Below are 27,971 nucleotides of genomic sequence, written 5' to 3' on the forward strand. Positions count from 1 at the left end.
AGTTCAGCCTTCTGATTCCCTATTTCCTCCTGATCTCTCTCCTTATGCAGGTACAGTGATATAGTAGTGAATAGAACTAATTCAACTACAATGAACAGAATACAAATTCCCATTTGCTGCAGGTTGCTCTGTAGTGAGAATGCAAACCACTTTTATGAGCCACACCCACCAGGACTCAGTGCAGTAGTCATCTAAAACTTACTTTTAAATCTTTGGAGCGGTCTTTTTTGTCCTATGTATTTTAAATTGTATTACATCAGTAACTTCTAATAGATTCTGATTGGTATGTTAGAGGCAAAACTTTGCCTGGCCTTGACTGTACCTTCCTGCTTAGACAAAGTGTTTTTTATTAAGTCATTTGCATCTGTTTTTTACATTTAATAGATTTGTGAAAATTTGAACCATGAGTTCTGTAGCATGTGAATTATAGCAGTGCTGAGATGGGGCTGGATAACTGGTTCAGCAAATTAATCTGATCTGTATAAAGGATATATAAGCTTTAAATGGAAGCTTGCTGTCCTTATAGCCAAGATTTAGATTGAAATAGAGCTTCTTTTCTAGAGCAAATAGAGGGAAAAGCTTTGGTTACAGTTGAAGAAAAGATCACTTCACTCCATGAGAAATTGTCATCCTCTTCTCCCCTAGGTCAGCCTTACAATCAGTTGGCTATTTTAGCTTCCTCCAAAGGAGACCACCTGACCACAATTTTCTACTACTGCAGAAGCATTGCTGTGAAGTTCCCTTTCCCAGCTGCCTCCACTAATCTACAAAAAGCACTTTCTAAAGCACTGGAAAGGTGAGGCTGATCTGTTCTAAAGAGTGAGTAGTTATTCGTAACTAACACTCCCTTTGCCTCTGTCCTGGCAAGTATTCCATCCCTTATTTGGTGTGTCTGTGTGTATACCCACCACAGATAAGCATTCATAGTAACAAATGTGCACACAGAAGTAGGAGATCCCCATTCCAGCCACATCCACCTTATATATGTATTGAGCGGGAGGTACCTGTATTTGAGACCCTCTTGGGTGGGAGCACCATTGGGGGGGCAAGTGCACTGTATCAAGTTACCAGCACATCTCTTGGGTAGGGGCAGCCAATAGTGGAAACTACTTCTTCTCTCTCACACCCCTGTCCTTTCTCTGAGAAGGGGATGCAGCTATTAGCATTGTTTCTGCCTGGAAGATCCTTAGTCTATGCAGCTATGTCTATTTACAAAGACTGAAACCAACTATTTCTCTCAAACTGCAGTCGGGATGAGGTGAAGACTCGATGGGGGGTATCTGACTTCATCAAGGCGTTTATTAAGTTCCATGGCCATGTATATCTGAGTAAGGGCTTGGAGAAGCTGAGCCCTCTTCGAGAGAGGCTGGAGGAACAGTTCAAGGTTAGTGCCACAAAAAATTCCTGTATAGATGTTAGATTTCCAAAGTGAAAAATTAGGAATCTAGTCTTCCATTGATTTAATATGCTGGGAAAACATGTTCCTTTAAGAAAACTGACAAAGTATTTCTGACCAGAGGGTAAGTGTTTTGCATCCTGAAATAGAACATGATGTGCATGAGTAGGGCCCTACCAAATTCCTTTCTGGTCCATTTTGGTTATTTCATGGTTGTAGAATTTTTTAAATCGTAAATGTCATGATTTCACCTAGTTAAATATGAAATTTCATGGTGGTGTAGCTGTAGGGGTCCTGACCCAAAAGGGAGTTGCTGGGCGGGTCGCAAAGTTTTATTGTAGTACGGGTTGCGGTACTCTTACCCTTACTTCTGTGCTGCTGCTGGCCATGGCGCTGCTTTCGGATCTGGGCGGCTGCTGGCTGGGAGCCTAGCTCTGAAGGCAGAGCTGCTGCCAGCAGCAGTGCAAAAATAAAGATAGCATGGAATGGCATACTCCTTTACTTCTGCACTGCTGCCTGCAGAGTTGGGCCCTCAGTTAGCAGCAGCCACTCTCCGGCCATCCAGCTGTGAAGGCAGCAACTCAGGAGTAAGGGTGGCAATATTGCAATCCCTCTAAAATAACCTTGTGATCTTCCTGCAACTTCCTTTCAGGTCAGGACCCCCAATTTGAGAGACGCTGGTCTCCCTCTTGAAATCTTTATAGTATAGGGTAAAAGCACACACAAGACCAGATTCATGGTCCATGACATGTTTTTCATGGCCGTGAATTTGGTAGGGCCCTATGCATGAGGTGGTGATAGTCAGCAGGCTGCAAAGATTTGGTGGTGAGGCTGATAATGGTCAGCCCTACTCACCTACACAGACAGCATGATTTTTTTCTCCAGTTTAACATTGCTTATCCAAATGTGTTTTTCTGTTGTGGAGACAAAAGATTAATTAAAATTAATTAAATGTTTAAAACATAGGCTGTATTCTGAGCTTGGAGTGCCACTTTTGATTCTCTGCTTCTTGAACTGGATGATCGCAAGAGATTTTGTGAAAAGCAGTTTCTACCAACTACTACTATTTCATCTGAGGAGTCTTCCTTAAATTCTTTAGTGAATTCTGAACCAAAAGCTTCCTTCTTTGATTTCCTACATTTACTCTTTAGTTGTAATTAAGACTGTTTTAACCCTGCTCAAGCTGCCTCTCCTGCTGGCAAAGTTTACCCGTGAGAGCAATGTTTGTTTTGAAAGCCTTCAGTTCTGTGCATGGAGTGGAACCATTTAAAACTGAGCTGTCTCCTCTGCAAAGTAAGAGTAACCAGTAATTAAGCACATAGCTCATAAGTTTAAAACTGTTACATTCTCTAATTTAAACAGATGAGCTTTTTTATGTTTACTCCAGACAATGTGACTTAGCTAGGTACAATTTAAAACAACAAACCTCCCCCACCCTCCCAACTGTTCATCACTGTCTCTTTTCTTAATTTTAGCCATTTTATAAATGACACTTTCCAGAATGCTTGTTAGTAATTATGAACAGTGCTCAGGCATGTGAAAGGCTCTGTGGTACCGAACACATCCAAAGTGTGCAAGAACTAATGACACCCTGCCTTTGTGCATTACATTGTGCTGTGTATATATAAGCAACATGTTCTGTAACATGGCATTTGCTACACTGAGCTGAATAATTTTAGCTTCCTCCTCTCCATGATATAAGAAAATCATTTCATCTAACTGGGTTGTGAAGTGAAGCATGAAATCATAGATACCTATGGCTGGGAAGGACCTTTAGATGTCAAGTTCAGCACCCTACAATGAGGCAGCACCAAGTAAACCTAGACCATTCCTGGCAGGTGTTTGTCCAACCTGTTCTTAAAAACCTCCAATGAGTCCACAACCTCCCTTAGAAGCCTATTCTAGAGCTTGACTATCCTTATAGCTTTTTCCTAATATCTAACCTAAATCTCCTTTGCTGATTATGATTTCTGATTAAGCTGATTACTACTTGTCCTACTTTCACTGCACTTGAAGAACAATTGATCACTGTCCTTTTTATAACTTCCCTTAATATATTTGAAGACTGTTAACAGGTTTCCCCTCAGTCTATTTTTCTGAAGACTAAACATGCCCAGTTTTTTTAACATTTCCTCATATGTCAGGTTTTCTAAACCTTTTATCATTTTTGTTCCTCTCTTCTGGATCTCTCCAGTTTGTCCTCATCTTTCCTAAAGCATGGTGCCTATAATTGGCCAGTACTCCAGCTTAGGGCCCCACCTGTGCTGAGTAGAGTGGGACAATTACCTCTTATGTCATAGATATGACATTCCTGGTAATACACCCCAGAATTATATTAGCCTTTTTTGCAACTGCATTACAGTGTTGACTCGTACACAATTTGTGATTCACTGTAATCCTGAGATCCTTTTCAGGATTACTTAGCCAGTTATTCCCCATTTTGTAGTGGTGCATTTGGTGGTTTTTTTTTGTTTTTTTTTTTTCCTTCCATAGTAAAGTACTTTGCACTTGTTTTTACTGAATTTCATCTTGTTGATTTCAGACTAATTACCCAATTTGTCAAGGTAGTTTTGAATTCTAATCCTGTCTTCCTGTGACTGTCCTCCTTGCAACCCTCTCATCTTGGGGTCACCCACAAATTTTATAAGAATACTTGCCATTCCTTTATCCAAGTCATTAATGAAAATATTGACTAGTACCGGACCCAGGACTGACCACTGTGGAATCCCGCTAGATACATTCTTCCACTTTGACAGCAAACCATTGATAACTATTCTTTGAGTATGGTCTTTCAACCAGTTGTGCAACCACTGTATAGTAATTGTATGTAGACTGTTTTCCCTTGTTTGCTTACGAGAATGTCCTGGGGGACTGTCAAAAGACTTACTTACTAAAATTAGATACATCATGTCTACTGCTTTCCCCTATCTACTAGGGCAGTTAAGCCTGACTGGTCTATAATTCCCAAGGCCCTCTTTTTGTTCCGCTCTTTAAAGATAGGTACTATGTTTAGCCTTCAGTACTCTGGAACCTCACCTATCCTCCGTGAACTCTCAAAGATAATTGCTAATGGTTCTGAGATTGCTTCACCTAGTTCCTTCAGTACCCTAGGATGAATTTCATCAGGCCCTGCTGAATAGATCTAGCTTAGTTTGTTCGTTCCCTGTGTTGGCTTGCATTCCTTTCCCCTTGTTAATATTAATTGTGGAATATCTGGTCACGATTAACCTTTTTAGTGAAGACTGAAGCAAAATGTGCATTTAACAGCTCAGCCTTCGGGATGTCATGAAACTGATGAAACGATAGGCTATATTTTCAGAAATATTTTTAGCTGTAGATATTGTATGGTTGGTCATGCAGCTAAACTTGAAGCTTTCTTTACATCCAAAATTATAGGGTTCAGACTATTCAACAATACCAGCAGTCTCATTATGCTTCTGACTCCAGTTGTAGAATTTAGGGTGCTGTTTGCTCTTAGGCAAAAAACAAAACTGGGCATGGGACTCAGAAAAGTCATTTTTTCCTCTTAGGCAACTAACTTTAGCTCGCTATGTGATTTTTGTCTAAATTGATTGTGGTGCTAAATTGGATGTCAGCCCTTATCACTATGCATCAGAAAGTTTTAAAGTTCATCTTCATCTGCCAAAGAATGGCAGGTGTCTAGTGTTACTGTACTTAGTGAAGCAAGATCATTTTTGTAAACATCATGTGCCATTTTCATCACTATTAATAGTTCTGTCCCATGGGATTAAATATGGAAACACTCATAACGCATAACCATACATCATGGTTGAATTTCCTGATTTATCTGTAAAAATCTTAATCATGACACTACATTTGCTGCTGTTTCATTTTTTTGAAAGGGAAAAAGATTAGCTCGTATGTTTCTGTGCAGTTTGCATAGTCACACATTTTAACGTAATCACTCTATTGCATGTTACTTTTAAACTACATGGAGTGGGCCAGTCCCCCACAGTACATTCCATCTTGTGTACAGGTGCCATCTTAAGTGTATGTTTGCGTTGGAGGGGTAATTCGCTATTAGGGATAATCTAATAGCACTTGAAAAACATTTAGGACGAGTGCCTTCTCCCCAGTGGCTGAACCATTGCTAATGTAGTACAATAATAACCACAAGTCTGAAATGTCAGTCAGTCAACTAACCCTTTCAAATGCATTCTTTCTGGGTTATAGTACACACTCTTTTTTTATATACATTTCTTTGTTACAGAGGTTGTTATTCCAAAAAGCCTTCAACTCTCAGCAGTTAGTTCATATTACCGTCATCAACCTGTTTCAACTGCATCATCTGCGAGATTTTAGCAATGAAACTGAACAGCATTGTTACAGCCAGGATGAGCAGCTCTGCTGGACACAGCTACTTGCCCTCTTCAGTAAGTACTGAGATTCCAAATATTTTTTGTTTTCTTCTTTGCTTCCATATAATTTACATTTAAAATGGATTGTTCCCTCCCTCACCCCCAATTCAGTTTCTGTTTTTTCCATTGATTCACTTGTAAGGAGATACTTACCTATTTGTCCCACTGGATTTACCACCTCTCTTCAGTTGTCAACAGAGTCTTTTTAGGAAAACCAATTCAAAAAGCTAATGGCTGAACTTTGTGGTAAGAAGTAGTACATGGAAAATAAGAGATCATAATCTGCCAGTGGAATCTTTAAACTAAAATCATTAGGGTGTCTAAATAGCCCTTCAAAGTAGATTTATGGTGTAACACTTTTAAAAGTTGTTATGGATTCCTCTGTTGTCCTTTCAAAAAGAAAAGGAGTACTTGTGGCACCTTAGAGACTAACAAATTTATTTGAGTATAAGCTTTCGTGAGCTACAGCTCACTTCACCTGTTATCCTTTCAGTTTCCTTTCTTGGAGTCCTGTGCAAGTGTCCACTGCAGAATGACTTCCAGGAGGAGTGTTGGGGTGCATACCCGCTTCCTGCTGTAAAGGTCTCGATGGACTGGCTGAAACTTAGGCCCAGTGTCTTCCAGGAGGCAGTGGTTGATGAAAGACAGTAGTGAGTCTCTCTCTTTTTGATACAATTATTTCTTTTTTCTTTTCACTTTCAGTTAGTTGTGTAAGGTGATAGTGATTAAAGAAGGATTAATGTGAAGAAGGTAGTGAAGAAATAGACTGAGTCCCTTAACTGTTCATTTACAGACACTGAGGTTTTAAAAGTACAGAATTTTTGCAAAAAAATGTGGGTTCTGGGTCTTAAACTAGATAAAGTATTGCAAATATATAACCATTGTTTTTTTAGATTTTATTCATAGGTTAGAAGGGACCATTGCAAACATCTAGTCTGACTCCTGTATAACATAAGCCAAACAACCTCACCCAGTAATCTGTGTTGGTTTTTTGTACTCGCTCAATTAGATTTACTGAGGCCGATGACTGTGAAATGATTTTCCAAAAGTCATGCATTGAGGCTTGGATGGTACTAGAATCCAAGATTCTCCCATAATCTTCAATTTTGTACTGAAGGTCAGCACAGAGAGCATCTCATGGTGTTGCTCTACTCTATGCTTATAGTACCATAATTATAGGCTTTTTGTGGCACTGCCCAGTCTATTCTACAACTACAGCAATTGTTTAATTTTGTTTGGCTTTATGAATGTGTTTTTCAACACCTAAGTGGCTATTATTTTTCTCTCTCACACACGCGCTCGCGCGCGCGCGCGCGCTCTCTCTCTCTCAATGTCTTTAAAAAACCAAGGTGAAGTACAGTGACTGGATTAATTGGCACTGCCTGAATAAATGTTAATCTTCACAGTAAGAATAGAGTATTGTATACCTTAATAAAGAGAAGGCTGCTGTCATCCTGGGGGTAAGTGGCCACAATGGACAGAGCCCTACAAAAGCAGTAGGTATAGCATAGGACTGGGAGTCTGGAGATGTAGTCTGTTCCTTGCTCAGCACCTAATTGTGTGGCCTTGGGCAAGTCACTTAATCTCTCTCTGAACCTCAGTTCCCTGATTGTCAAATAGGGATTATAGTGCTTACTAACCACTGCAAAGTGCTTTGAAATCTGCCCTTAAAAAGCGTTATGTACCATTATCCCCAACAGTCACTCAAAATTAAAAAAAAAAAAATAGCTTAGGGAAATTTTTCTTTCCATAATCTTCCTACTTCAAAAAATAAAGACCTCTCCATGCTTCATTTTCCAAATCATAGGCTCAGGATAATGAAAAGGAAATCTGAGTTCAACAGTTTTTCATGTTGTTCCATTGTATGTTCAGTTTCCTTTTATAGACTGCAAGTATAATTTAAGGGTTTCAAAAAGAGGCTTATGAAAAAACCTTAAATTAAAATTAAGTAAAATTGACAGATATTAAGTTCTTCATTGATGTGTTGTCCACATGGATTCCTCTCTTACTGCAGATACACTCCATGCACCTGAGATCAGATTCTTCTGGCCATCCATTTCTACAACTTACAGGTTTTTTTTTCCATCTCCACCTTAACCCATAATACCTACCCAAGTTCTTTCTTACCACCCTTGGCAGAGAGATGGAGTCCTTTCAGTCTGCCTGCTTCTCTTCAGTTCAGTTGCAGTGAGTGTTTAGGTAATACAGCTGTCAGGTTGTTAACTTTTAGATTGCCTGTTGGTTTAAAAAATTTTTTTTACTACTTTTTCTCTTACTAATTTTTCATAGATAATAGGCTTAGAGCCGCCGCCTCTCCCTTCCATTTGTACGGAGACTTAAGCTGTTATGGTAGATGTTAAATCTCTGGACTTTAGGAACGCCACTCTGTGGTGCTGCTGCTATTCCATTCAGCAATCTAAGTAGCTATTTTGTTTAGGCAAATGTCATATCCCTGACCATTGCTTATTTGTTGCTCTTGTTTCGGCAGACTCATAAGATTAGCAGTGCCTGCTTAGTTATTACTTCTGGAGGATTTCAGTGAAGCCGCCTCAGACACAGAGAAGGATGTGGCTAAGGCTCAGTCTTTCTCCAATCTCTCTCAGCTCATGCCCAAGCCAGCTGGGATTTCATCCTGAGCTCCAGGGCAGAGAGGTCTAAGGCACCAGTTGTCAGCTTCAATCGAGTTGTTGACTTCTTCAGGCACAGGTAGGAAGGAGCTTCACACTCCAGAGACAAGATTAGACATCCTCAGAACCAAGACACAAGAGTCAATGTGTCTAACTTGTTTCAGGTGCGACACCCAATGGCATCCAAATAGCCCAAGATGGTTTCCTCTGGAATCTTGTTACTGGCTATGAAAAGAGTATCTGCTGATGGCCTTTCCTCTCACACAGACTCTTCCTCACTCTCTGTACCCTGCATACACTGCATCTGTGGTCTTTTTGGCACAGTTAGTGACCTGTCTGTGGACTTGGTACTGAATTACCCTTGCTGAAATGGTACTGGATTCCCCTCAGCAGTACAAACTAGACTTTTGGCCACCTAAATCATGGCAATGCATACAGCAGTTGAGACATCAATACAGTATACTTACCCTTCCCAACTACAATGGGAATCAGGGATGGACTCCAAAGATTTCTCTTTGAGCAGGAGTGTGTATGGGTCCCTGGTATTCTCCTGTGTCCATTGATTCAGTATCCAAATGCTTCTTAGTCATAGCCCTGCTGGGCACATTGGGGTATGAAGTGGGTCTGAGAGATTGTCAGCAACTGGTATTGCATACAATTCCATTGTCTTCCTGCTGCCCACTCGACTTCCCTGTCCCTCTTCAGGAACCCCTCTCAAGATACTGTTGAAGCAAGAAGGTGGATTCTTCCACTGCTCCAAGATGTGGGGGAGATTTAGAATTCAGGGGCAAGTGGAGTTTTTAATTCTCATTATTTATTCTTTCTTAAGAAAGGGAGTTGGCAGCCCATTCTAGATCTTTGGTGTCTTAACAATATACACCTGGCTCACAGGAAATCCCTCAGATTCCTAGTAGGAACATCTCATTACCACTACTGGGTTCTGCCCTTTAGTCTTTCTCAGCATTGAGGGTGTTCACCAAGTACCTGGTAGTCACAGCAGCTCATTTACAGAAACAAAGGAGGAGTTTATTGATATCCTGTTGAAGGGTTGATCTGAGGAAGTTCAGCATGGCAGGTGGCCAATGCAGTTCAAATAATCTTAAGGTTCTTTGCCACACTAAAGCTCACAGATAACAAAGAAAAATCCACGTTCAGCAGACACCTCATGGATCTGATTATCATGGTCCCACAAGAAGTTCTCTCCTCACTGAACTAGTAGAAGGACCCACTTCAGGTATATGAGGAAGTACTCTTTGCTGTGCCTCTGCCTACCAAGACTCTGGGGACAGATGGCTCCATTGAGGGATGTGGAGGGTTCATCTAAGTCACCTTCAAACACCAGGCCTGTGGTCTTCTCAAGAAGCTTGTCTGCACATAAATGTTCCAGAACTCAGAACCATTTGACTGGCATGCAAAGCATTCTTGCCTCTACTCCAGGGATCTACAATCCAAGTGCTAACAAACATCACCACAGTTATATATTATGTCTGCAGTAGAGGAGGAGCTAGGTCATCTGCACAAGAGAGCATTCAGCTCTATTCCTCACCCACTGATGTCACTGGCCTTGCATCTTCCCAGCATTCAGAACTTGCTAGAAGATCACCTCAGCAGGCAGTTCTCAGACAATCGCAAGTGGTCAGTTAAGGACTCAGTGTTGCAGAGCATTTTTTGCAAGTGACGATACCCATCAATTGACCTATTTGCCACAGGTCAGAAAAGAAGTGCCAAGTGTTCTGCTCCATTCTGGGCTCTGTCAGATTCCTTTCTCATCCCCTGGACACTGGGACTAATGTATGCTTTCCCCTAATATCCTTGAGAGACCTTAGAAAACTGAGGCAAGATGTTGGATCAATTGTGATAGCCCCTGCATGGGCCAAGGAATTCCAATATTTGGATCTGGTGAACCTCTCCATGCAGCCTCAGATCACTTTGCCTGTCCTGTGCAACATAGTCTCACAGCACAATGATTAGATCCTTCACCCTGTGTTGTTAATAACCTGGATGTTGGCTCGCTGCCATCCACCAGAAAAAGCTGTTCAGTAGAAGTTTAGAACATCCTGCTCCAAAGCAGGAAAGCCTCAACTGCATTGACTCATAGCCAAGCAGAAAATTTTCTATTCTGGCATCAGGACTAGAAGTCTCCCTCAGCAACACTCATTTCAGCAATATTGGACTATTTATTAGCCCTCAAAGCTGGACTTGTCAGTTCCACAAGCTGCAATATCTGCATATCGCTTTCCTATCCAGAATCACACTATTTTTTCACCCTACAGTGGCTAGATACCTTAAGGACCTGATTCATGCTTTCCCCCAGTTTGGGAGCTCCCTTTTTAGGACCTCTATAACATTAAAAGGTTGATGGGTCCCCTCCCTTGAGTGCTTGAGAGGTGTTCCCTCTACCACCTAGCTATGAAGACTGCCTTTCTAGTAGCCATTACATCAGTTTGAAGGGTAGTAGAGATTCAGGCCCTCAGGACAGGGCTCCGTTAAACTGTGTTTCATAAGGAAAGGATCACTCTTGGGTCTCATCCCAAGTTCCTGCCCAAAGTTCTTTAAAATGTTTGTGTATATCAATTTATTCATCTTTGTTTTCTTCCCCAAGTCTCACTTAGTCTCATGGGAAACTAAATTTCATACACTAGATTTAGTCAAGGGATTGTAAGACTACCTTAACAGGACAAAAATATTTTAGGAACATACCTAAACTGTGGCCTTCTCAGAGAAAGTGAGTGAAGGGTTAGACACTATCCTCTGAGAGTCTTAGCTCTTCAACTGTATAAGAACATATTATGAGTGAGTTAGATCCACCTAGCCGCATTAGAGCTCATTCTGCTAGACATCTGGCATCCTCTGCTAACTGTTCCTATTTCTGAAGTTTGTATGGTTGGCTACATGCATGGTTCACTCATTTACAAGACACTATTCTTTGGTAGAGGCTTCCAGATCAGATGCTGCTTATTTCAGGGCTGTTCTCCATTCATTGTTCAAGTAGGACTCCTAGTACCCACATCCAAGCAAACAGACAACTGTTGTTTGTCACCGAGTAGAATTCATGTGGACAATCACTCAAAGAAGAGAGAATGGTTACTTACATGACATCTTCAAGATGTGTTGTTCACCTAGATTCCATGACCTGCACTCCTTCCCCATTACTATGGAGTCCTACTCCTCTAGGGTCCTGAACTGGTGAAGGAACTCAGACATTTGGGCCTGCTCTGCTGTTTTATGCCTTTGGGTGAAGGTATGAGAACATGTAGGGGACAAGCACGGCCCCAACGAACACCTCTGGTCAAAAGAGTCTAATTATGTGTGCATGAGGCACATGTGCACCAGGAGTGGAGTCCATGTTGACAACATATCTCTAACAACCATACTTACTGTAAGGTAAGTAAGCAGTCTTTCAAAATCATCTTTGATGGTAAAAATTTTTTGCCCTGTCTGGGGGAGGGATAGCTCAGTGGTTTAAGCATTGGCCTGCTAAACCCAGGGTTGTGAGCTCAATCCTTGAGGATTTAGGGATCTGGGGGCAAAAATTGGGGATTGGTCCTGCTTTGAGCAGGGGGTCGGACTAGATGACCTCCTGAGGTCCCTTCCAACCCTGATATTCTATGATTCTATGATATCTCTTTCATCCATCAGACTTGATCTTTTTCTCTTTCCCTCAGAACAGATGAACGTGCACTATTCCTTTTTCCCTCAAAGTAAAAAGTTCTGAATTCTGCTGTGAGAAAAGACACAGAGCCCTACATAAAAATCCCTCACTTTTGCTCAATTTGTCTACATGCTCCTATTCTCGTAGTAAAGGGGCAATATCAACTTGATCACACTGGTCTGATAGTTATACTTTCGTTAGTTGCAAGCAATAGCTAAGATTAATATAACTGAAAACTTAGTGAAATAACCGTATCTTTTTCTCAGCAAAGAGACACTGTGACTACATCCATAGTAAAAATTACTAAGAGCTGTCAAATGCACAACTTGAACTAGAGGCCCTAAAAAGGGAGCTCCCAAACTGGGGGAAAGCATGAATCAGGCCCTGAAGATATCTAGCCCTGTATTAAAGCTGACCATGTCTCTTTAAAGTTTTTCTCACAGTACAGCTAAGAATAAAAAGCTTCCTTTAGGATAAAAAAAATACTTTCCTTTTTTCCCTTCATGATTCTTCTGAAACCTGTATCTGTTGTGTCCCTCCATCTCTGTAATACTCTAGTGCAGTAGTTCTCAACCTGTGGTCTGCGGATTATGTCTAAGGGGTCCATGAAAGACTTGCACTGAAAACTGAATGAACAGAATTCAGCTGTATATACAGACAATAGATTTCCAAAGGGGTCCGCACCTCCATTTAGAATTTCCAAAGGGGTCCGCAAATGAAAAAGGTTGAGAACCACTGTCCTAGTCATACTTCTGAGGCCTTCTTATTATATAGTAAAGCTGCAAGTGTCCCTGTCCTATTTATTTGAAAACATCTCTATCAGTCTTAACTGTACTTATTCTTGGACTCATTGGGGAAATAATTCTTGTACTACATGCAGATTTAGAATTTTCTGTACTCTGAAAAATGCAGAAATACACAAGTTCTCAACCCTCAAGGTTTGTGCTTTTTCTTGTGGAGCATTGTTCTTACCTTAAACACAACAAATAGCTGATAGAGATTTTTCTTCTGCTGAAACCAAATTACCCAAGGGCAGGAATCTTTAATCCCAGATAGGAAAAGAAATATCTGTAAAATATCAATTCTAGTGTGTGGCTCTTCACAATCAGATTTCTGGCCACCTCTTTCTGTTGCAGTTCCACAAGCTGCAATATCTGCATGTCACTTTCCTATCCAAAATCAGGTTGATCGAGAACTTTAACAGAATGTCTATTTCATTCTTTTAAAAATATTGTACAAGAGTTTGTTCCCTGTTGATATAAATGAGACAGCAGCCAGTGCACTTTGGAAACTATTTTAAGTAGGCCTCCTAAGTTCTTTTTAAACATTTTACACTCACATACTAGACTCAAAAATAGCTAAAGCAGAGATCTACTGTTAGTAAAGACTTTTTTTATTTATTTATTTCAAAAGGTATGTTGAAAGTATGGCAAGTATCATGGATGAGAACTACACGGATGATATTTATACTCTCCACCTATATCCCCCTCATGCTCTACAATACAAACAGAATGCGGGTTTGTTACTTACCGTAATTTAGATCTAAAAGGATTTGATGGACTTAAAAAATGAACATTTTTACATTCACCAGTCTCAGCAGTCATTCAGGAAAAGTGGCTGACCTACCTTCAGGGTACATGTTTGTATTTCAATCCATCATGTGGTAGATGGTGACTAAGATTTACTGAAAAAGGTCAGATTCATTCTGAGAGCTCTGGGCACGCCTTTGACATAGAATGCCTATTGCTTTCACAGAATTGATGCCAGTCACTACAGGATATAAATGTTAGTCCAAGGCATTGACTGGCAGAGGGAAGGGAAGATGAGGGGATCTGTCCCAGGAGGCAAGTGAACGGTAATATAAATATTACTGGTACACTTGTAAAGTTTAAGTCCTGTGGGACCCTGACAAATTAGGCACAATGAAAACTTGAAATGGATTAGTGTTCTTTAATCTCTGCTCCCCTTGGGGGTTGTTTGGTGAAACTGCCTAGAATATAGTAGGAAATACTTTCTCCTTCATCTGACACATAACTAGTCTTTTTACTGGCGCCAGCCCCTTGCTCTTTTGTGCACACTGTACTTGGTAGTTAACACTGGCAGTGAAAAGATACGAACTCCTGTTCTGTAGCCTAGTTTGCAAGTATTTTTCCATGAAGGGAGCCATACAACTGGAAGGCGTCTCCAGGCCAGAGCCATGCCTGCAGAGACTGAGTTTTAAGAAATCCTTGAGCTCGGTTGTAGGAGCAAGAGGCAGATTGTGAAACGTGAGATGGGATCAGGATGCAGGTTATTTCCAATATGGCTATTGTAGGAGTCCATGCTGCAGGATGTGTTTTACAGGCTATACAGGTTTTTTAACCCTCAGCAAATATCTGCTAGAGTCACTAAATTCTTCTGTGCTAACAGAGCTGTAAGCTCAGTTAACCAATCTGCTCAAGTTCAAGGTGACTCTGTCAGACTGTATAGACTCTGTCAGTACGGCTAATGGTGGTGTTTTGTAAGCTCCTTTAGCTGGGCCATTCTGTTTAAAGGAGGTTAGGCTTTGTAATTCTCTGATCTCTTAGTAATTCTTGATTTATCTGGTCTTCGTTTCAACCTGTATTGTTTCACTGAATTTAAATGTATGGGGAGTGGGGAAGAGCTTGGGCTCTCTGCCTTGCAGTGGGGGGGTGGGTGGGGGTAGAGGCTTCTGTCTAGAGAGGAGAGGGGTTTCAGGGCTTCAGCCCTATAGGGTGCACCTGCTAGGGCTTGGGCCTTTAGCAGGAGCAGGGTTGGAACCCCATCTAGGTGTGCCACGGCTCTCAAACTTCTGAAGATTGTCATATGTGGCTTGGAGGGTCAGTAAGTTTGGCCACCCCTGCCTTATGGTCTACAAAAGCAGCCATACGGTAGCAGAAATGCAGACTATACTTGCTACATAAAGTCCTCTGTTTTGCCACAGACCCAACTAGAATTCATACTCCTGGAATATGCCTGCGTCTCACCCATCAGAACTTTTCTCCACCTTCTTCCATTTCCACCACTACTGTATATTTTCATATCTCACCATGAGTCAGATTTGGAGGGTTGGGGAGTGTAATAGTACTGTGCTCCATTCAAGCTCATCTAGCAATCCCAGAGTACCATGTGCTTGCAAAACAAGTAGCAAGATGGTTATCAATGGTTGATTTTAAGCCTGTTGATGGCAATAAAATGTTAACATGCTATTGAGATAATGGAGTATTTCACATCTCTATTTAAGCTGTTTTCTGTCTGTCTGCAGACACAGGTTCACATTTGAAAGATTTGCCGATTTACGCTTTCATTTATTTAAAAAAAAAATTGCAAAAACTGTTAGGGTCCCAGAGAATAAAGGCATACTGCAGAGTGCCAAATCAGTCCAACCCTTCCATCTCACTGTTGCCATGGACCCAATATACCCACACTTGTGTACCTTACTACACTTTTTTATTTTCCTTTTGACTGTAATAAGACCTGACTATCCATAGGTAGAAGTATATCCGCTATTTTCCCCTTTGTTGTAAAATCAGAGTACTTTATTTCATTCTCAAACAATTGTCTCACCTTATACGTGCCCCAGAGAGTAGCCCTTCAGATATGAAATCGAAACAGAGTGGTGTCTATGCAAAGTATTTCCAATTTTAGCAGGGCATGTATCTAGAGTGAAGGTAGTTTAGTGTTCAACTTAAATCCAACCTGAACTTAGGACTTCCTGGTGTTCCAACATCTACTTCTAGAACTACAATATTCTGTTAAGGTTTTTTAGAAGTAATGAGTCTGCCCAACCCTAACTATATCTTACAGAAGCATTTTGTCTCTGAACTGATTTTCAGATATATTCTCTTGAGAACAGTCAGCTTTGAATTGGAAAGTACGAACTACAAACAAATGCTGTGAACTCATTCCCCTAGTATAGTATTTTAAAATCAAGTGACACCTGTGGTTTGTTACTCTCTAGCTGGTAAATGCACTTGCCATACTTCCTGAATTTGGTGACAGGAAACTGGATTCTTTGGTTATCTTGGATCGCCTTTTGAAACCATTTTCCTTGCATCTCAAAATTCTATCCTTCCCTTGACAACACTGAGAGAATATCATTTCATTGCTGAAGGAGTTCACTTTGTTAAGGAGAATAAGGGCTCCTGACTAGTTGCAGTAAGGGAGGGATGCCAAAAATCTTGATGACGTTATCCATTCTTGGGAGTAGTTGGGCTGAGTTGGATTTCAACTCTGTCGTAGGTCTTCATATTTAATTGGTACAATGTGTAGAATTCTAGTTCAGACATACCATGACAAGTGGAAATTATCTTCTTTTGATTTGTAGCATTTGGCCATGGCTGATTTCTCTGCTAAACAGCTTCCAGCCCCATGAGGAAGATCTTTCCAGCACTAATGGTAAGGATGCTCCTCGTCTGTGTTCTCTGAAAGGGCCGTGGGAGGCGGGGAGGAAGTGTCTCTAGCATCATTGGTGTGGGTTATCATGGTTGGATATGAAAGTAGAATAAAGCACCTTCCAGTATTAGTGCACTTAGAATGTGAATATTTTACAAACTGCTCTTTCCTGTGCTGAGCATATAGTATTTCATTTTATCTGTCCTTCACTTTCTATAGATCCCACAGCATGAGTAGTACAGCATTTATCTAGTAGTGTGAGTTGTACTGTATGTGGTGACTGGATATCCATAACCTTACTGGTGCAGCATATTCCAGGCCTTGTTTACTGATATTCTTTCTTGTCTGTTCACCAGCTACCCCACTTCCAGAGGAGTTTGAGTTGCAGGGATTCTTGGCTCTGAGACCCTCATTCAGGTGAGTGGCAGCTGAAGGATGCTTTACCCATACTGACGGGTTTCAGAGTAGCAGCCGTGTTAGTCTGTATCCGCAAAAAGAACAGGAGTACTTGAGGCACCTTACAGACAACAAATTTATTAGAGCATAAGCTTTCGTGGGCTACAGCCCACTTCATCGCATGCATAGAATGGAACATATAGTAAGAAGAAATATATATACATACAGATAAGTTGGAAGTTGCCATACAAACTGTGAGAGGCTAATTAGTGGTAGATACAACTGTATTTGCTTCAGTCCCTCAGACAGAGGCAAACACCTACAAGATCTCTATCAAGCATTCTTAAAACTACAATACCCACCTGCTGAAGTGAAAAAAAACAGATTGAGAGAGCCAGAAGAGTATCCAGAAGTCACCTACTACAGGACAGGCCCAACAAAGAAAATAACAGAACACCACTAGCTGTCACCTTCAGCCCCCAACTAAAACCTTTCGAGCGCATCATCAAAGATCTACAACCTATCCTGAAAAATGATCCCTCACTCTCACAGATCTTGGGAGACAGACCAGTCCTTGCTTACAGACAGCCCCCCAACCTGAAGCAAATACTTTCCAGCAACCACAAATCACACAACAAAAACACTAACCCAGGAACCTATCCTTGCAACAAAGCCTGATGCCAACTCTGTCCACATATTTATTCAAGTGACACCATCATAGGACCTAATCACATTAACCATGCCATCAGGGGTTCGTTCACCTGCTCATCTACCAATGTGATATGTCATCATGTGCCAGCAATGCCCCTCTGCCATGTACATTGGCCAAACCTGACAGTCTCTACGCAAAAGAATAAATGGACACAAATCTGACATCAGGAATCATAACATTCAAAAACTGGTAGGAGAACACTTCAACTTCTCTGGCCACACAGTAAAAGATTTAAGGGTGGCAATTTTGCAACAGAATAGCTTCAAAAACAGACTCCAATGAGAAACTGCTGATATTGAATTAATATGCAAACTAGATACCACAAACGTTTGAATAGAGACAGGGAGTGGCTGGGTCATTACACATATTGAATCTATTTCCCCATGTTAAGTATCCTCACACCTTCTTGTCAACTGTCTAAATGGGCCATCTTGATTATCACTACAAAAGTTTTTTTTTCTCCTGCTGATAATAGCTCATCTTAACTAATTAGCTTCTCACAGTTTTGTATGGCAACTTCCAGCTTGTGTGAGCTACAGCCCACTTCATCGGATGCATAGAATGGAACATATAGTAAGAAGATTATATGTTCCATTCTGTGCATCCGATGGAGTGGGCTGTAGCTCACGAAAGCTTATGCTCTAATGAATTTTAGTCTCTAAGGTGCCACAAGTACTCCTGTTCATTTTACCCATACTGGTGGTGAAGTACTGAGATGAAGACTTTGTGGTAGGGAGATACTGACGTTCTGCACTAACCCTATTTTCAGAGCAAGTACAGATGAATGTAGATCTCCTTACAAACAATTTTAATAAGTAAAAAGTGGTCTGCATGCAGGACTCCTATCTCTCTCTAGTTTTGTGATGAACTGGAATCCATGTCCAGTATCACAGGAGTAAAATTTTTGAGGAGCGGAAAGTTTCATTTATTTGAACACATTTGTATATAAAATATACTAAAACTTGAAATGTGGATGGGGTTCTTTTTTCTGGTTTTAATTTTTAAATTTTCCTTTTAGCATTTTTCCTTCAATAGCCTTCAATCCAGCTTTGGAAACTGTGACAATCTTAAAGGAGAACTCCCACTGAGAACTTGGGAAAGGAATATATTTATATGAAAAAAACCTACTTGGCCCTTGTGTTTCCTTTGCTGCTGTTGAAGTTGTGGGATTTTCTCCCTCTGATCCTAAGTTGTTCTTTGGCTTGATCCTGTAGCAAAGTAGTTTGCCTATACTTGACATCTGAATAATTTCTGTAGCATTAGAATACTAATAGCACTTTGACTTCACTACCGAAGCAAGGAGGAGATGGCTAGTGAGGGAGAAACATTGGTTTAAATCCATTCGCTTACTATTAACCTTCATACTTGTGGTCTTAATTAATATGAGAGTTTTTCCTAATATCCTGCACCCTTTTGTCATGTCATAAAGGACTTGACGTCACTAGTTTAATAAAGAAGGTCTACATTAAGCAAGTAAAGTAATATAACTGAAAATGTAATTCAGATATCTATAACTGTATTTAGGTTATTAAATCCTGCTGAAAATGAAACCTGCAATAGATTTTCTGTACAATTCATCGTCCTTTTTGCAAGCCTCCGTTCTTTACGGTACAAGAGGCAACTGAGATTAATTTTATTTTCCATTCTTTGTTTACGTCAACATTAGAAACTTGGATTTCTCCAAAGGCCACCAGGGGATTACAGGAGACAAAGAAGGGCTGCAGCAACGGGTACGGCAGCAACGACTGATCTTCACAGGAAAATGGATTGCTGACAACCAGCCAAGGTATCTACGCAGCTGCTGGTGCTCTCTCTCACTCCTGTTTGTATATTGTTCTTGCTGTAAAGCTTAGTAGCATTGACAGGTGCCAGAGATTTAGTTTTGAGTGGAAATGTCGATATGTTGCCTTAGTGTATTGTAGAACACTACATATGTAAGTAAACGTTTTGTACTGTGGTAGTGACAAAAGACAATGCGCGAATGCATGGCTCTGATAATGGGCATTCGTGAAACTTGTAAGAATACACGGTTTCTTAGATTTACCTGTTTGGGGCAGGGATTGTATCTTCCTACATGGTGGTAAAGCATCTAGTACAATGGGACCTTTGAGTACTACTGTGGTACAATTAAATAGCAATACTGGCAATAGTATGTGAAGTCGTAGAGACTGGGCAATGGTGGGTGTGTGTGCATATTGGAGAGTGCCAGCAGCCTGGAAGGTATAATGTAATTTTGTTATGAGTTAGTACTGAGGCTGGGGAGTTAGTGTGCTGTATGCTGGCTCGTTACGTATGTGATGCCATTATTATAGCATGGAAAGATGGGCTACATGGCTAAAAGGACTACTACATGCTATTCAGTACCTTTTTCTTTTTTTAGGCTGATTCAGTGTGAAAACGAAGTAGGAAAACTGTTGTTTTTGACAGAAATCCCAGAGTTGTTACTAGAGGACCCTAGTGAAGCCAAAGAGAGTCTCGTCCTACAAGAAACATCCATTGCAGAGCCACTGTCTACAGATGGGAGCCCAGGACTCAAATCAGTTCTGTCCACTGGCAGAAATCTTAGCAACTGTGACACTGGGGAGAAACCAATGGTCACATTCAAAGAGAACATTAAACCACGAGAGGTAAACCGAGAGCAAGGGCGAATCTATCCACCTAAAGATGTGGGTAGGGAAAGAAGGGACTATAGCAAAGGAATAGCAGCCACTAAAAATGATGGAAAGAAAGACAACAAGAGAAAGAATGAAACCAAGAAATGCAGCTTGGAGAAGATGCAGGAGGCAGGAAAGCAGAATGTGGCAGTGCAGGTAAGGCATTCAGATTCTGAGTACAGAGTCTCTCTTGCCTTTTTGTTAGATGGTAAGCTCTTTGGAGCAGGGATTGTCTTTTTGTATGTGCAGCATCTAGCTGAAAGGAGCCGTGACTGAGGTCCTAGGTGCTACTGCTATGCAAGTAGTTGTTAGTTGAAGAACAGCAACAGGCCTTATTTAGGCACCAGATATAAAAGCAATTCATGGTATTTCCTTATAAGTTTACTCTTGGGGGAAGGGAGGTAATGGAGGGTGCTATGTTCAGTACCTTAAATTGTAGTTCTACACTGAAAAGTCACTAGTTAAAAATGGCACTTCTGACTTAACAGATCAGCTCCTCTACTATACAAAGGCCTGTTTACTTTAGCATCATACATTTTTACTAAGGCTGTCAATTAATTGCAGTTAACTCAAGCAATTAACTAAAAAAAAAATTAGTTGCGGTTAAAACAATTTAATTGGGATTAATCACAGTTTTAATTGCGCTATTAAACAATAGAATACCAATTGAAATGTATTAAATATTTTGGATTTTTTCTACATTTTCATGTTTCATTTCTATTTACAACACAGAATACAAAGTGTACAGTGCTCACCTTATTTTTGATTACAAATATTTGCACTGTAAAAATGATAAACAATAGAAATAGTATTTCTCAATTCCTCATACAAGTACTGTAGTGCAATCTCTTTAACTTGAAAATTGAACTTACAAATGTAGATTTTTTTTTTTTACATAACTGAACTCGAAAACAAAACAATCTAAAACTTTAGAGCCTATAAGTCCTCACTCAGTCCTACTTCTTGTTCAGCCAATCATTAAGACAAACAAGTTTGTTTACATTTACGGGAGACAATGTTGCCCACTTATTTACAGTGTCGCCTAATAATCAGAACAGGTGTTCATATGATACTGTTGTAGCTGGCATTGCTAGGTATTTCTGTGCCAGGTATGCTAAACATTCGTGTGCCCCTTCATGCTTCCGCCACCATTCCAGAGGGCATGCTTCCATGCCGATGAAGCTCTTAAAATAAATTAATGCACTAATTAAATTTGTGACTTAACTCCTTGGGGGAGAATTGTATATCTCCTGCTCTGTTTTACCTGCGTTCTGCCATGTATTTCGTGTTATAGCAGTCTCGGATGTCGACCCAGCACATGTTCAATTTAAGAATGCTTTTACTGTAGATTTGACAAAATGCAAAGAAGGTACAGAATGTGAGATTTCTAGAGATAGCGACAGCATTCGACCCAAGGTTTAAGAATCTGAAGTGCCTTCCAAAATCTGAGAGAGATGAGGTGTGGAACATGTGTTCAGAAATCTTAAGAGCAGCACTCCGATGTGGAAACTACAGAACCCGAACCACAAAAAAAGAAAATCAACTTTTGTTGGTGGCATCTGACTCAGATGATAATGAATGTGTGTGAGTCTGCGCTGCTTTGAATCGTTATTGAGCAGAACTCATCAGCATGGATGCATGTCCTCTGAAATGGTGGGCGAAGCATAAAGGGACATATGAATCTTTAGTGCATCTGGCACGTAAATATCTTGCGATGCCGACTAAGATAGTGCCATGCAAACGCCTGTTCTCGCTTTCAGGTGACATAATAAACAAGAAGCAGGCGGCATTCTCTCCTGCAAATGTAAACAAACTTGCCTTGAATGCAGGGCTGGGGCAGGGGGTTGGAGCGCGGGAGGGAGTGCGGGCTATGGGAGGGGGTGCGGAGTGCAGGAAGGGGCTCAAGGCAAGGGGTTGGGGAGTAGGGGGGTGCGGAGTGTGGGAGAGGGCTCAGGGCAGGGGTGCAGGGATGGGTGCAGTGTGCGGAAGGGGGCTCAGGGCAGGGAGGAGGGGTGCAGCAGGGGGCTCAGGGCAGGGGGTTGAGGTGTGGGGTGCAGGAGGGGTCCAGGGTGTGGACTCCGATCTGGCACCACTTTTCTGGAGCGGCTCCAGGATGGGAGCTGTGAGGGGGAGGCGCCTTCAGGTGAGGGCAGTGCATAGAGCCCTTTGCCCCGACACCCCCAGTGGCCTCAGGGATGGTGGTGCTGGCCGCTTCCGGGAGCTGCTCGGGGTCTGCGGTGCCACGGGGGTGTCAATCCCGCAGGCCGTAGTTTGCCCACCCATGATCTAGACTCTCATCAGCTTACCATCATGTAACTTATACTGCATTACCTGTAACTAAGGCCCTACCAAATTCACAGCCATGAAAAACATGTCACGGACTGTGAAATCTGGTCTCCCCCTGTGAAGTCTGGTTGTGTGTGTGCTTTTACCCTATACTTTTGACTCCTGGCCCACTCAATCTAAGGAAATCAAAGTTGGTGCACAATAACTAGTGTGGAAACCCCGGAAAAGAGGGGTGTAGCAGGTAAAATAGGAGGGTGTAAGGAGTTGTTTGCTCAAGCAGCATAGTAGATTGTGCTTATTAGCAACTCTTTGGCTGCCAGCAAAAAGATGCTATTATCAGAGAGTCGCTAATAAGCGGAAGGCAGATTTGGAAGGCAGCAGCCAGGGAAGAAAGCACTGGGACATGCCTTTTCTGGATGTAGTCATGCAAACCTGACACTGGCAGGGCAGCTGCAGTCTGGATGTTGGGACTTTCTGTGGGGAGCAGAGGTGCTGAGGAGCTCATGGGGCTTCACCATACCTCTCTCTACACTCTCCAAGGGTCGGGCTCAGTACATCTCAGTGCTTTCTTCCTAGTCTGCAGTTCCCTGGCAAGGCACAGGGAGAGGTACTGTGCCATGGTAATAGCCGGGGTGCAGCTCCCCTCCCTGTTACTGTCCTACTCACAACCTCTCGCCCATCCAGAGTCCCCTACCTGTACAGTCCCTGTGTGCAGGGAGGTTTGCTGGGCTGCAGGCGCCGAAGGAAGAACTGGGATGGGCTGAGCGCTCGCAGCAGGCAGCTTTGTGGGGCTGCAAGCAGGGAAAGGCTGTCCAACCACTTCCTTTCCTGGCTGCAGCCTTGCGAATCTGCCTGCGGTGGGGTCTTTCTTTAAAATAAGGGATGGGCGCTAATAAGCGGCGTGCCGTTGCCAATATCCAGATCCCGTTAACATTGATGTTAATGTGAATGGAATTGGCAACATTTTGCTGGGAACCATTAACTAGAAGTTGCTAACATCAGGATTGCTATTAAGTGGAATCTACTGTATACCATCTTAGGAGTTACTTCCACATTTGGCCTATGTATCCAACTAGAAGTGGAAGAGAGGCTAGTTAATAACTCACAGACAGGCTGGAAAAAGGTGTAACTTATATCTACTTATATTGGCTCCTGAATTTGGCTCTGTTCTCTGGGTAGAGTCTAATGTTGTTTCATTCCTGATAGTGAATGGCTGTATTTACTGTGCTGTTGGGCAGTTTAAGAGAAACTATGGAAGTACATTGTGCTTCCCAGAGCAGTTTGAACACTGATGTATTGCATATTAGCCAGATTTCTGGCTGCAGACAACTGTCCAGGCAACGGAGGTTTGTGGAGCCAGCTAAGCCTTATGTTGAAGGGACTCTCCAGCTTCCCTGTTCAGTCAGCATTCCATCTCCTTTGCAAGCTACAGCAGTACAAGGGGGATGAAGCCAAGGCACAGGATATGGCCCAATGTGTTTAGGATAAATAATACTTCAAATTTAATAGCACCTAATTATATAACTTTCACAAAGGTAATTTTTCCCATTTCACGGATGAGGGAAATGCTTGCTCAGTGGCACACAGAGTATGACAGTCTGGAATAGACTGATTCCCTGAATTGTGCTCTGAGCACTAGACCATGTTATCTCCCCTGGGAGCAATGAATCCAATAGGGCAATAGAAAGTGTAAAGGAGATCTTCTTAGGGAAGAACGCACTTGGTAGAATGGACGCTTGAGATACAAAAGGAGCACTGAAAAACAATAGTCATCGCAGAGAAACTAAATTAATTCTTTGCTTCAGTCTTCGCAGCTGAGGATGTTAAGGAGATTCCCAAACCTGAGCTGTCTTTTGTAGGTGACAAATCTGAGGAATTGTCAGAGATTGAAGTGTCAGTAGAGGAGGTTTTGGACTTAATTGAGAAACTTAACAGTAACAAGTCACTGGGACCAAATGGCATTCACCTAAGAGGTCTGAAAGAACTCAGATGTGAAATTGCGGTACTAATAACTATGGTTTGTCACTTGTCCTTTATATCAGCTACTGTACCTGATGACAGGAAAATAGCTAATGTAACGCCAATATTTAAGAAGGGCTCTAGAGGTGATCCTGGCAATTACAGACCGGTAAGTCTAATGTCAGTACCGGGCAAATTAGCTGAAACAACAGTAAAGAATAAAATTGTCACACACGTAGAAGAACATAAATTGTTGCGCAAAAGTCAACATGGTTTCTGTAAAGGGAGATCATGTCTTACTAATGTATTAGAATTCTTTGCGGGGGGTCAACAAACATGTGGACAAGGGGGATCCAGTGGACATAGTGTACTTAGATTTCCAGAAAGTCTTTGACAGGGTCCCTCACCAAAGGCTCTTACATAAATTAAGTTGTCATGGGATAAGAGGGAAGATCCTTTCATGGATTGAGAACTGGTTAAAAGACAGGGAACAAAGGGTAGAAATAAATGGTAAATTTTCAGAATGGAGAGGGGTAACTAGTGGTGTTCACCAAGGGTCAGTCCTAGGATCAATCCTATTCAACTTATTCATAAATGATCTGGAGAAAGGGGTAAACAGTGAGGTGGCAATGTTTGCAGATGATACTAAACTGCTCAAGTTAGTTAAGACCAAAGCAAACTGTGAAGAACTTCAAAAAGATCTCACAAAACTAAGTGATTGGGCAACAAAATGGCAAATGAAATTTAATGTGGATAAATGTAAAGTAATGCACATTGGAAAAAGTAACCCCAATTATACATACAATATGATGGGGACTAATTTAGCTACAACTAAACAGGACAAAGATCTTGGCGTCATCATAGTTCTCTGAAGACGTCCACGCAGTGTGCAGCGGCAGTCAAAAAAAGCAAATGGGATGTTGGGAATCATTAAAGGGATAGAGAATAAGATGGAGAATATCTTATTGCCCTTATATAAATCCATGGTACGCCCACATCTTGAACACTGTGTACAGATGTGGTCCCCTAATCTCAAAAAAGATATACTGGTATTAGAAAAGGTTCAGAAAAGGGCAACTAAAATGATTTTAGGGTTTAGAACGGGTCCCATATGAGGAGAGATTAAAGAGACTAGAGGGAGTGGAAGATGGGAGGGATCAGCAAGGAAAGCTACCTAATTGAGGTCAGAACATGTAGGGATAAAGTGAGACGGGCTAAAAGTCGAGTAGAGTTGGACCTTGCAAAGGGAATTAAAACCAATAGTAAAAGGTTCTATAGCCATATAAATAAGAAGAAAACTAAGAAAGAAGTGGGGCCGCTTAACACTGAGGATGGAGTGGAGGTTAAAGATAATCTAGACATGGCCCAATATCTAAACAAATACTTTGCCTCAGTCTTTAATAAGGCTAAAGAGGATCTTAGGGATAATGGTAGCATGACAAATGGGAATGAGGATACAGAGGTAGATATTACCATATCTGAGGTAGAAGCAAAACTGAAACAGCTTAATGGGACTAAATCGGAGGGCCCAGATAATCTTCATCCAAGAATATTAAAGGAATTGGCACCTGAAATTGCAAGCCCATTAGCAAGAATTTTTAATGAATCTGTAAACTCAGGGGTAGTACCAAATGATTGGAGAATTGCTAATATAGTTCCTATTTTTAAGAAAGGGAAAAAAAAGTGATCCGGGTAACTACAGGCCAGTTTGACATCTGTAGTATGCAAGGTCCTGGAAAAAATTTTGAAGGAGAAATTAGTTAAGGACATTGAAGTCAATGGTAGATGGGACAAAATACAACATGGTTTTACAAAAGGTAGATTGTGCCAAACCAACCTAATCTCCTTTTTTGAAAAGGTAACAGATTTTTTAGATAAAGGAAATGCAGTGGATCTAATTTACCTAGATTTCAGTAAGGCATTTGATACCGTGCCACATGGGGAATTATTAGTTAAATTGGAGAAGATGGGGATCAATATGAACATCAAAAGGTGGATAAGGAATTGGTTAAAGGGGAGACTGCAATGGGTCCTACTGAAAGGCGAACTGTCAGGTTGGAGGGAGGTTACCAGTGGAGTTCCTCAGGGATCGGTGTTGGGACCAATCTTCTTTAATCTTTTTATTACCGACCTTGGCACAAAAAGTGGGAGTGTGCTAATAAAGTTTGCAGATGATACAAAGCTGGGAGATATTGCCAATTCGGAGAAGGATCGGGATATTATACAGGAGGATCTGGATGACCTTGTAAACTGGAGTAATAGTAATAGGATGAAATTTAATAGTGAGAAGTGTAAGGTTATGCATTTAGGGATTAATAACAAGAATTTTAGTTATAAATTGGGGACGCATCAATTAGAAGTAACGGAAGAGGAGAAGGACCTTGGAGTATTAGTTGATCATAGAATGACTATGAGCTGCCAATGTGATATGGCTGTGAAAAAAGCTAATGCGGTTTTGGGATGCATCAGGAGAGGCATTTCCAGTAGGGATAAGGAGGTTTTAGTACCGTTATACAAGGCACTGGTGAGACCTCACCTAGAATACTGTGTGCAGTTCTGGTCTCTCATGTTTAAAAAGGATGAATTCAAGCTGGAGCAGGTACAGAGAAGGGCTACTAGGATGATCCGAGGAATGGAAAACTTGTCTTATGAAAGGAGACTTAAGGAGCTTGGCTTGTTTAGCCTAACTAAAAGAAGGTTGAGGGGAGATATGATTGCTCTCTATAAATATATCAGAGGAATAAATACAGGAGAGGGAGAGGAATTATTTCAGCTCAGCACCAATGTGGACACAAGAACAAATGGGTATAAACTGGCCACCAGGAAGTTTAGACTTGAAATCAGACGAAGGTTTTTAACCATCAGAGGAGTGAAGTTTTGGAATAGCCTTCCAAGGGAAGCAGTGGGGGCAAAAGATCTATCTGGTTTTAAGATTCTACTTGATAAGTTTATGGAGGAGATGGTATGATGGGATAATGGGATTTTGGTAAGTAATTGATCTTTAAATATTCAGGGTAAATAGGCCAAATCCCCTGAAATGGGATATTAGATGGATGGGATCTGAGTTACCCAGGAAAGAATTTTCTGTAGTATCTGGCTGGTGAATCTTGCCCATATGCTCAGGGTTTAGCTGATCGCCATATTTGGGGTCGGGAAGGAATTTTCCTCCAGGGCAGATTGGAGAGGCCCTGGAGGTTTTTCGCCTTCCTCTGTAGCATGGGGCATGGTTGACTTGAGGGAGGCTTCTCTGCTCCTTGAAGTCTTTAAACCATGATTTGAGGACTTCAATAGCTCAAACATGGGTGAGGTTTTTCATAGGAGTGGGTGGGTGAGATTCTGTGGCCTGCACTGTGCAGGAGGTCAGACTAGATGATCAGAATGGTCCCTTCTGACCTTAGTATCTATGAATCTATAAGACTAGGACTTTTCAGCTTGGAAAAGAGGAGACTAAGGGGGGATATGATAGAGGTATATAAAATCATGAGTGATGTGGAGAAAGTGAATAAGGAAAAGTT

The 27,971-nt window shown here is 41.4% G+C and overlaps 1 protein-coding gene across 7 annotated transcripts in view; it reads left to right on the forward strand.

Annotated features, from left to right (window-relative positions):
- The window catches only part of SMG7 (SMG7 nonsense mediated mRNA decay factor), a 103,352-nt gene that overhangs the window by 56,894 nt on the left and 18,487 nt on the right, over positions 1-27,971 (forward strand). For all 7 annotated transcript variants that reach the window (XM_038412970.2, XM_043491059.1, XM_038412971.2 and 4 more), the window contains 8 exons: positions 646-796; positions 1,249-1,384; positions 5,628-5,790; positions 6,269-6,425; positions 16,382-16,452; positions 16,806-16,866; positions 19,224-19,343; positions 19,938-20,367. In XM_038412970.2, coding sequence (XP_038268898.1) covers positions 646-796; positions 1,249-1,384; positions 5,628-5,790; positions 6,269-6,425; positions 16,382-16,452; positions 16,806-16,866; positions 19,224-19,343; positions 19,938-20,367 — 1,289 coding nt within the window. The remainder of the gene's footprint in view (positions 1-645; positions 797-1,248; positions 1,385-5,627; positions 5,791-6,268; positions 6,426-16,381; positions 16,453-16,805; positions 16,867-19,223; positions 19,344-19,937; positions 20,368-27,971) is intronic.

Source organism: Dermochelys coriacea, chromosome 8 (genome assembly GCF_009764565.3).
Source record: "Dermochelys coriacea isolate rDerCor1 chromosome 8, rDerCor1.pri.v4, whole genome shotgun sequence".
Classification (NCBI taxonomy): domain Eukaryota; kingdom Metazoa; phylum Chordata; order Testudines; family Dermochelyidae; genus Dermochelys; species Dermochelys coriacea.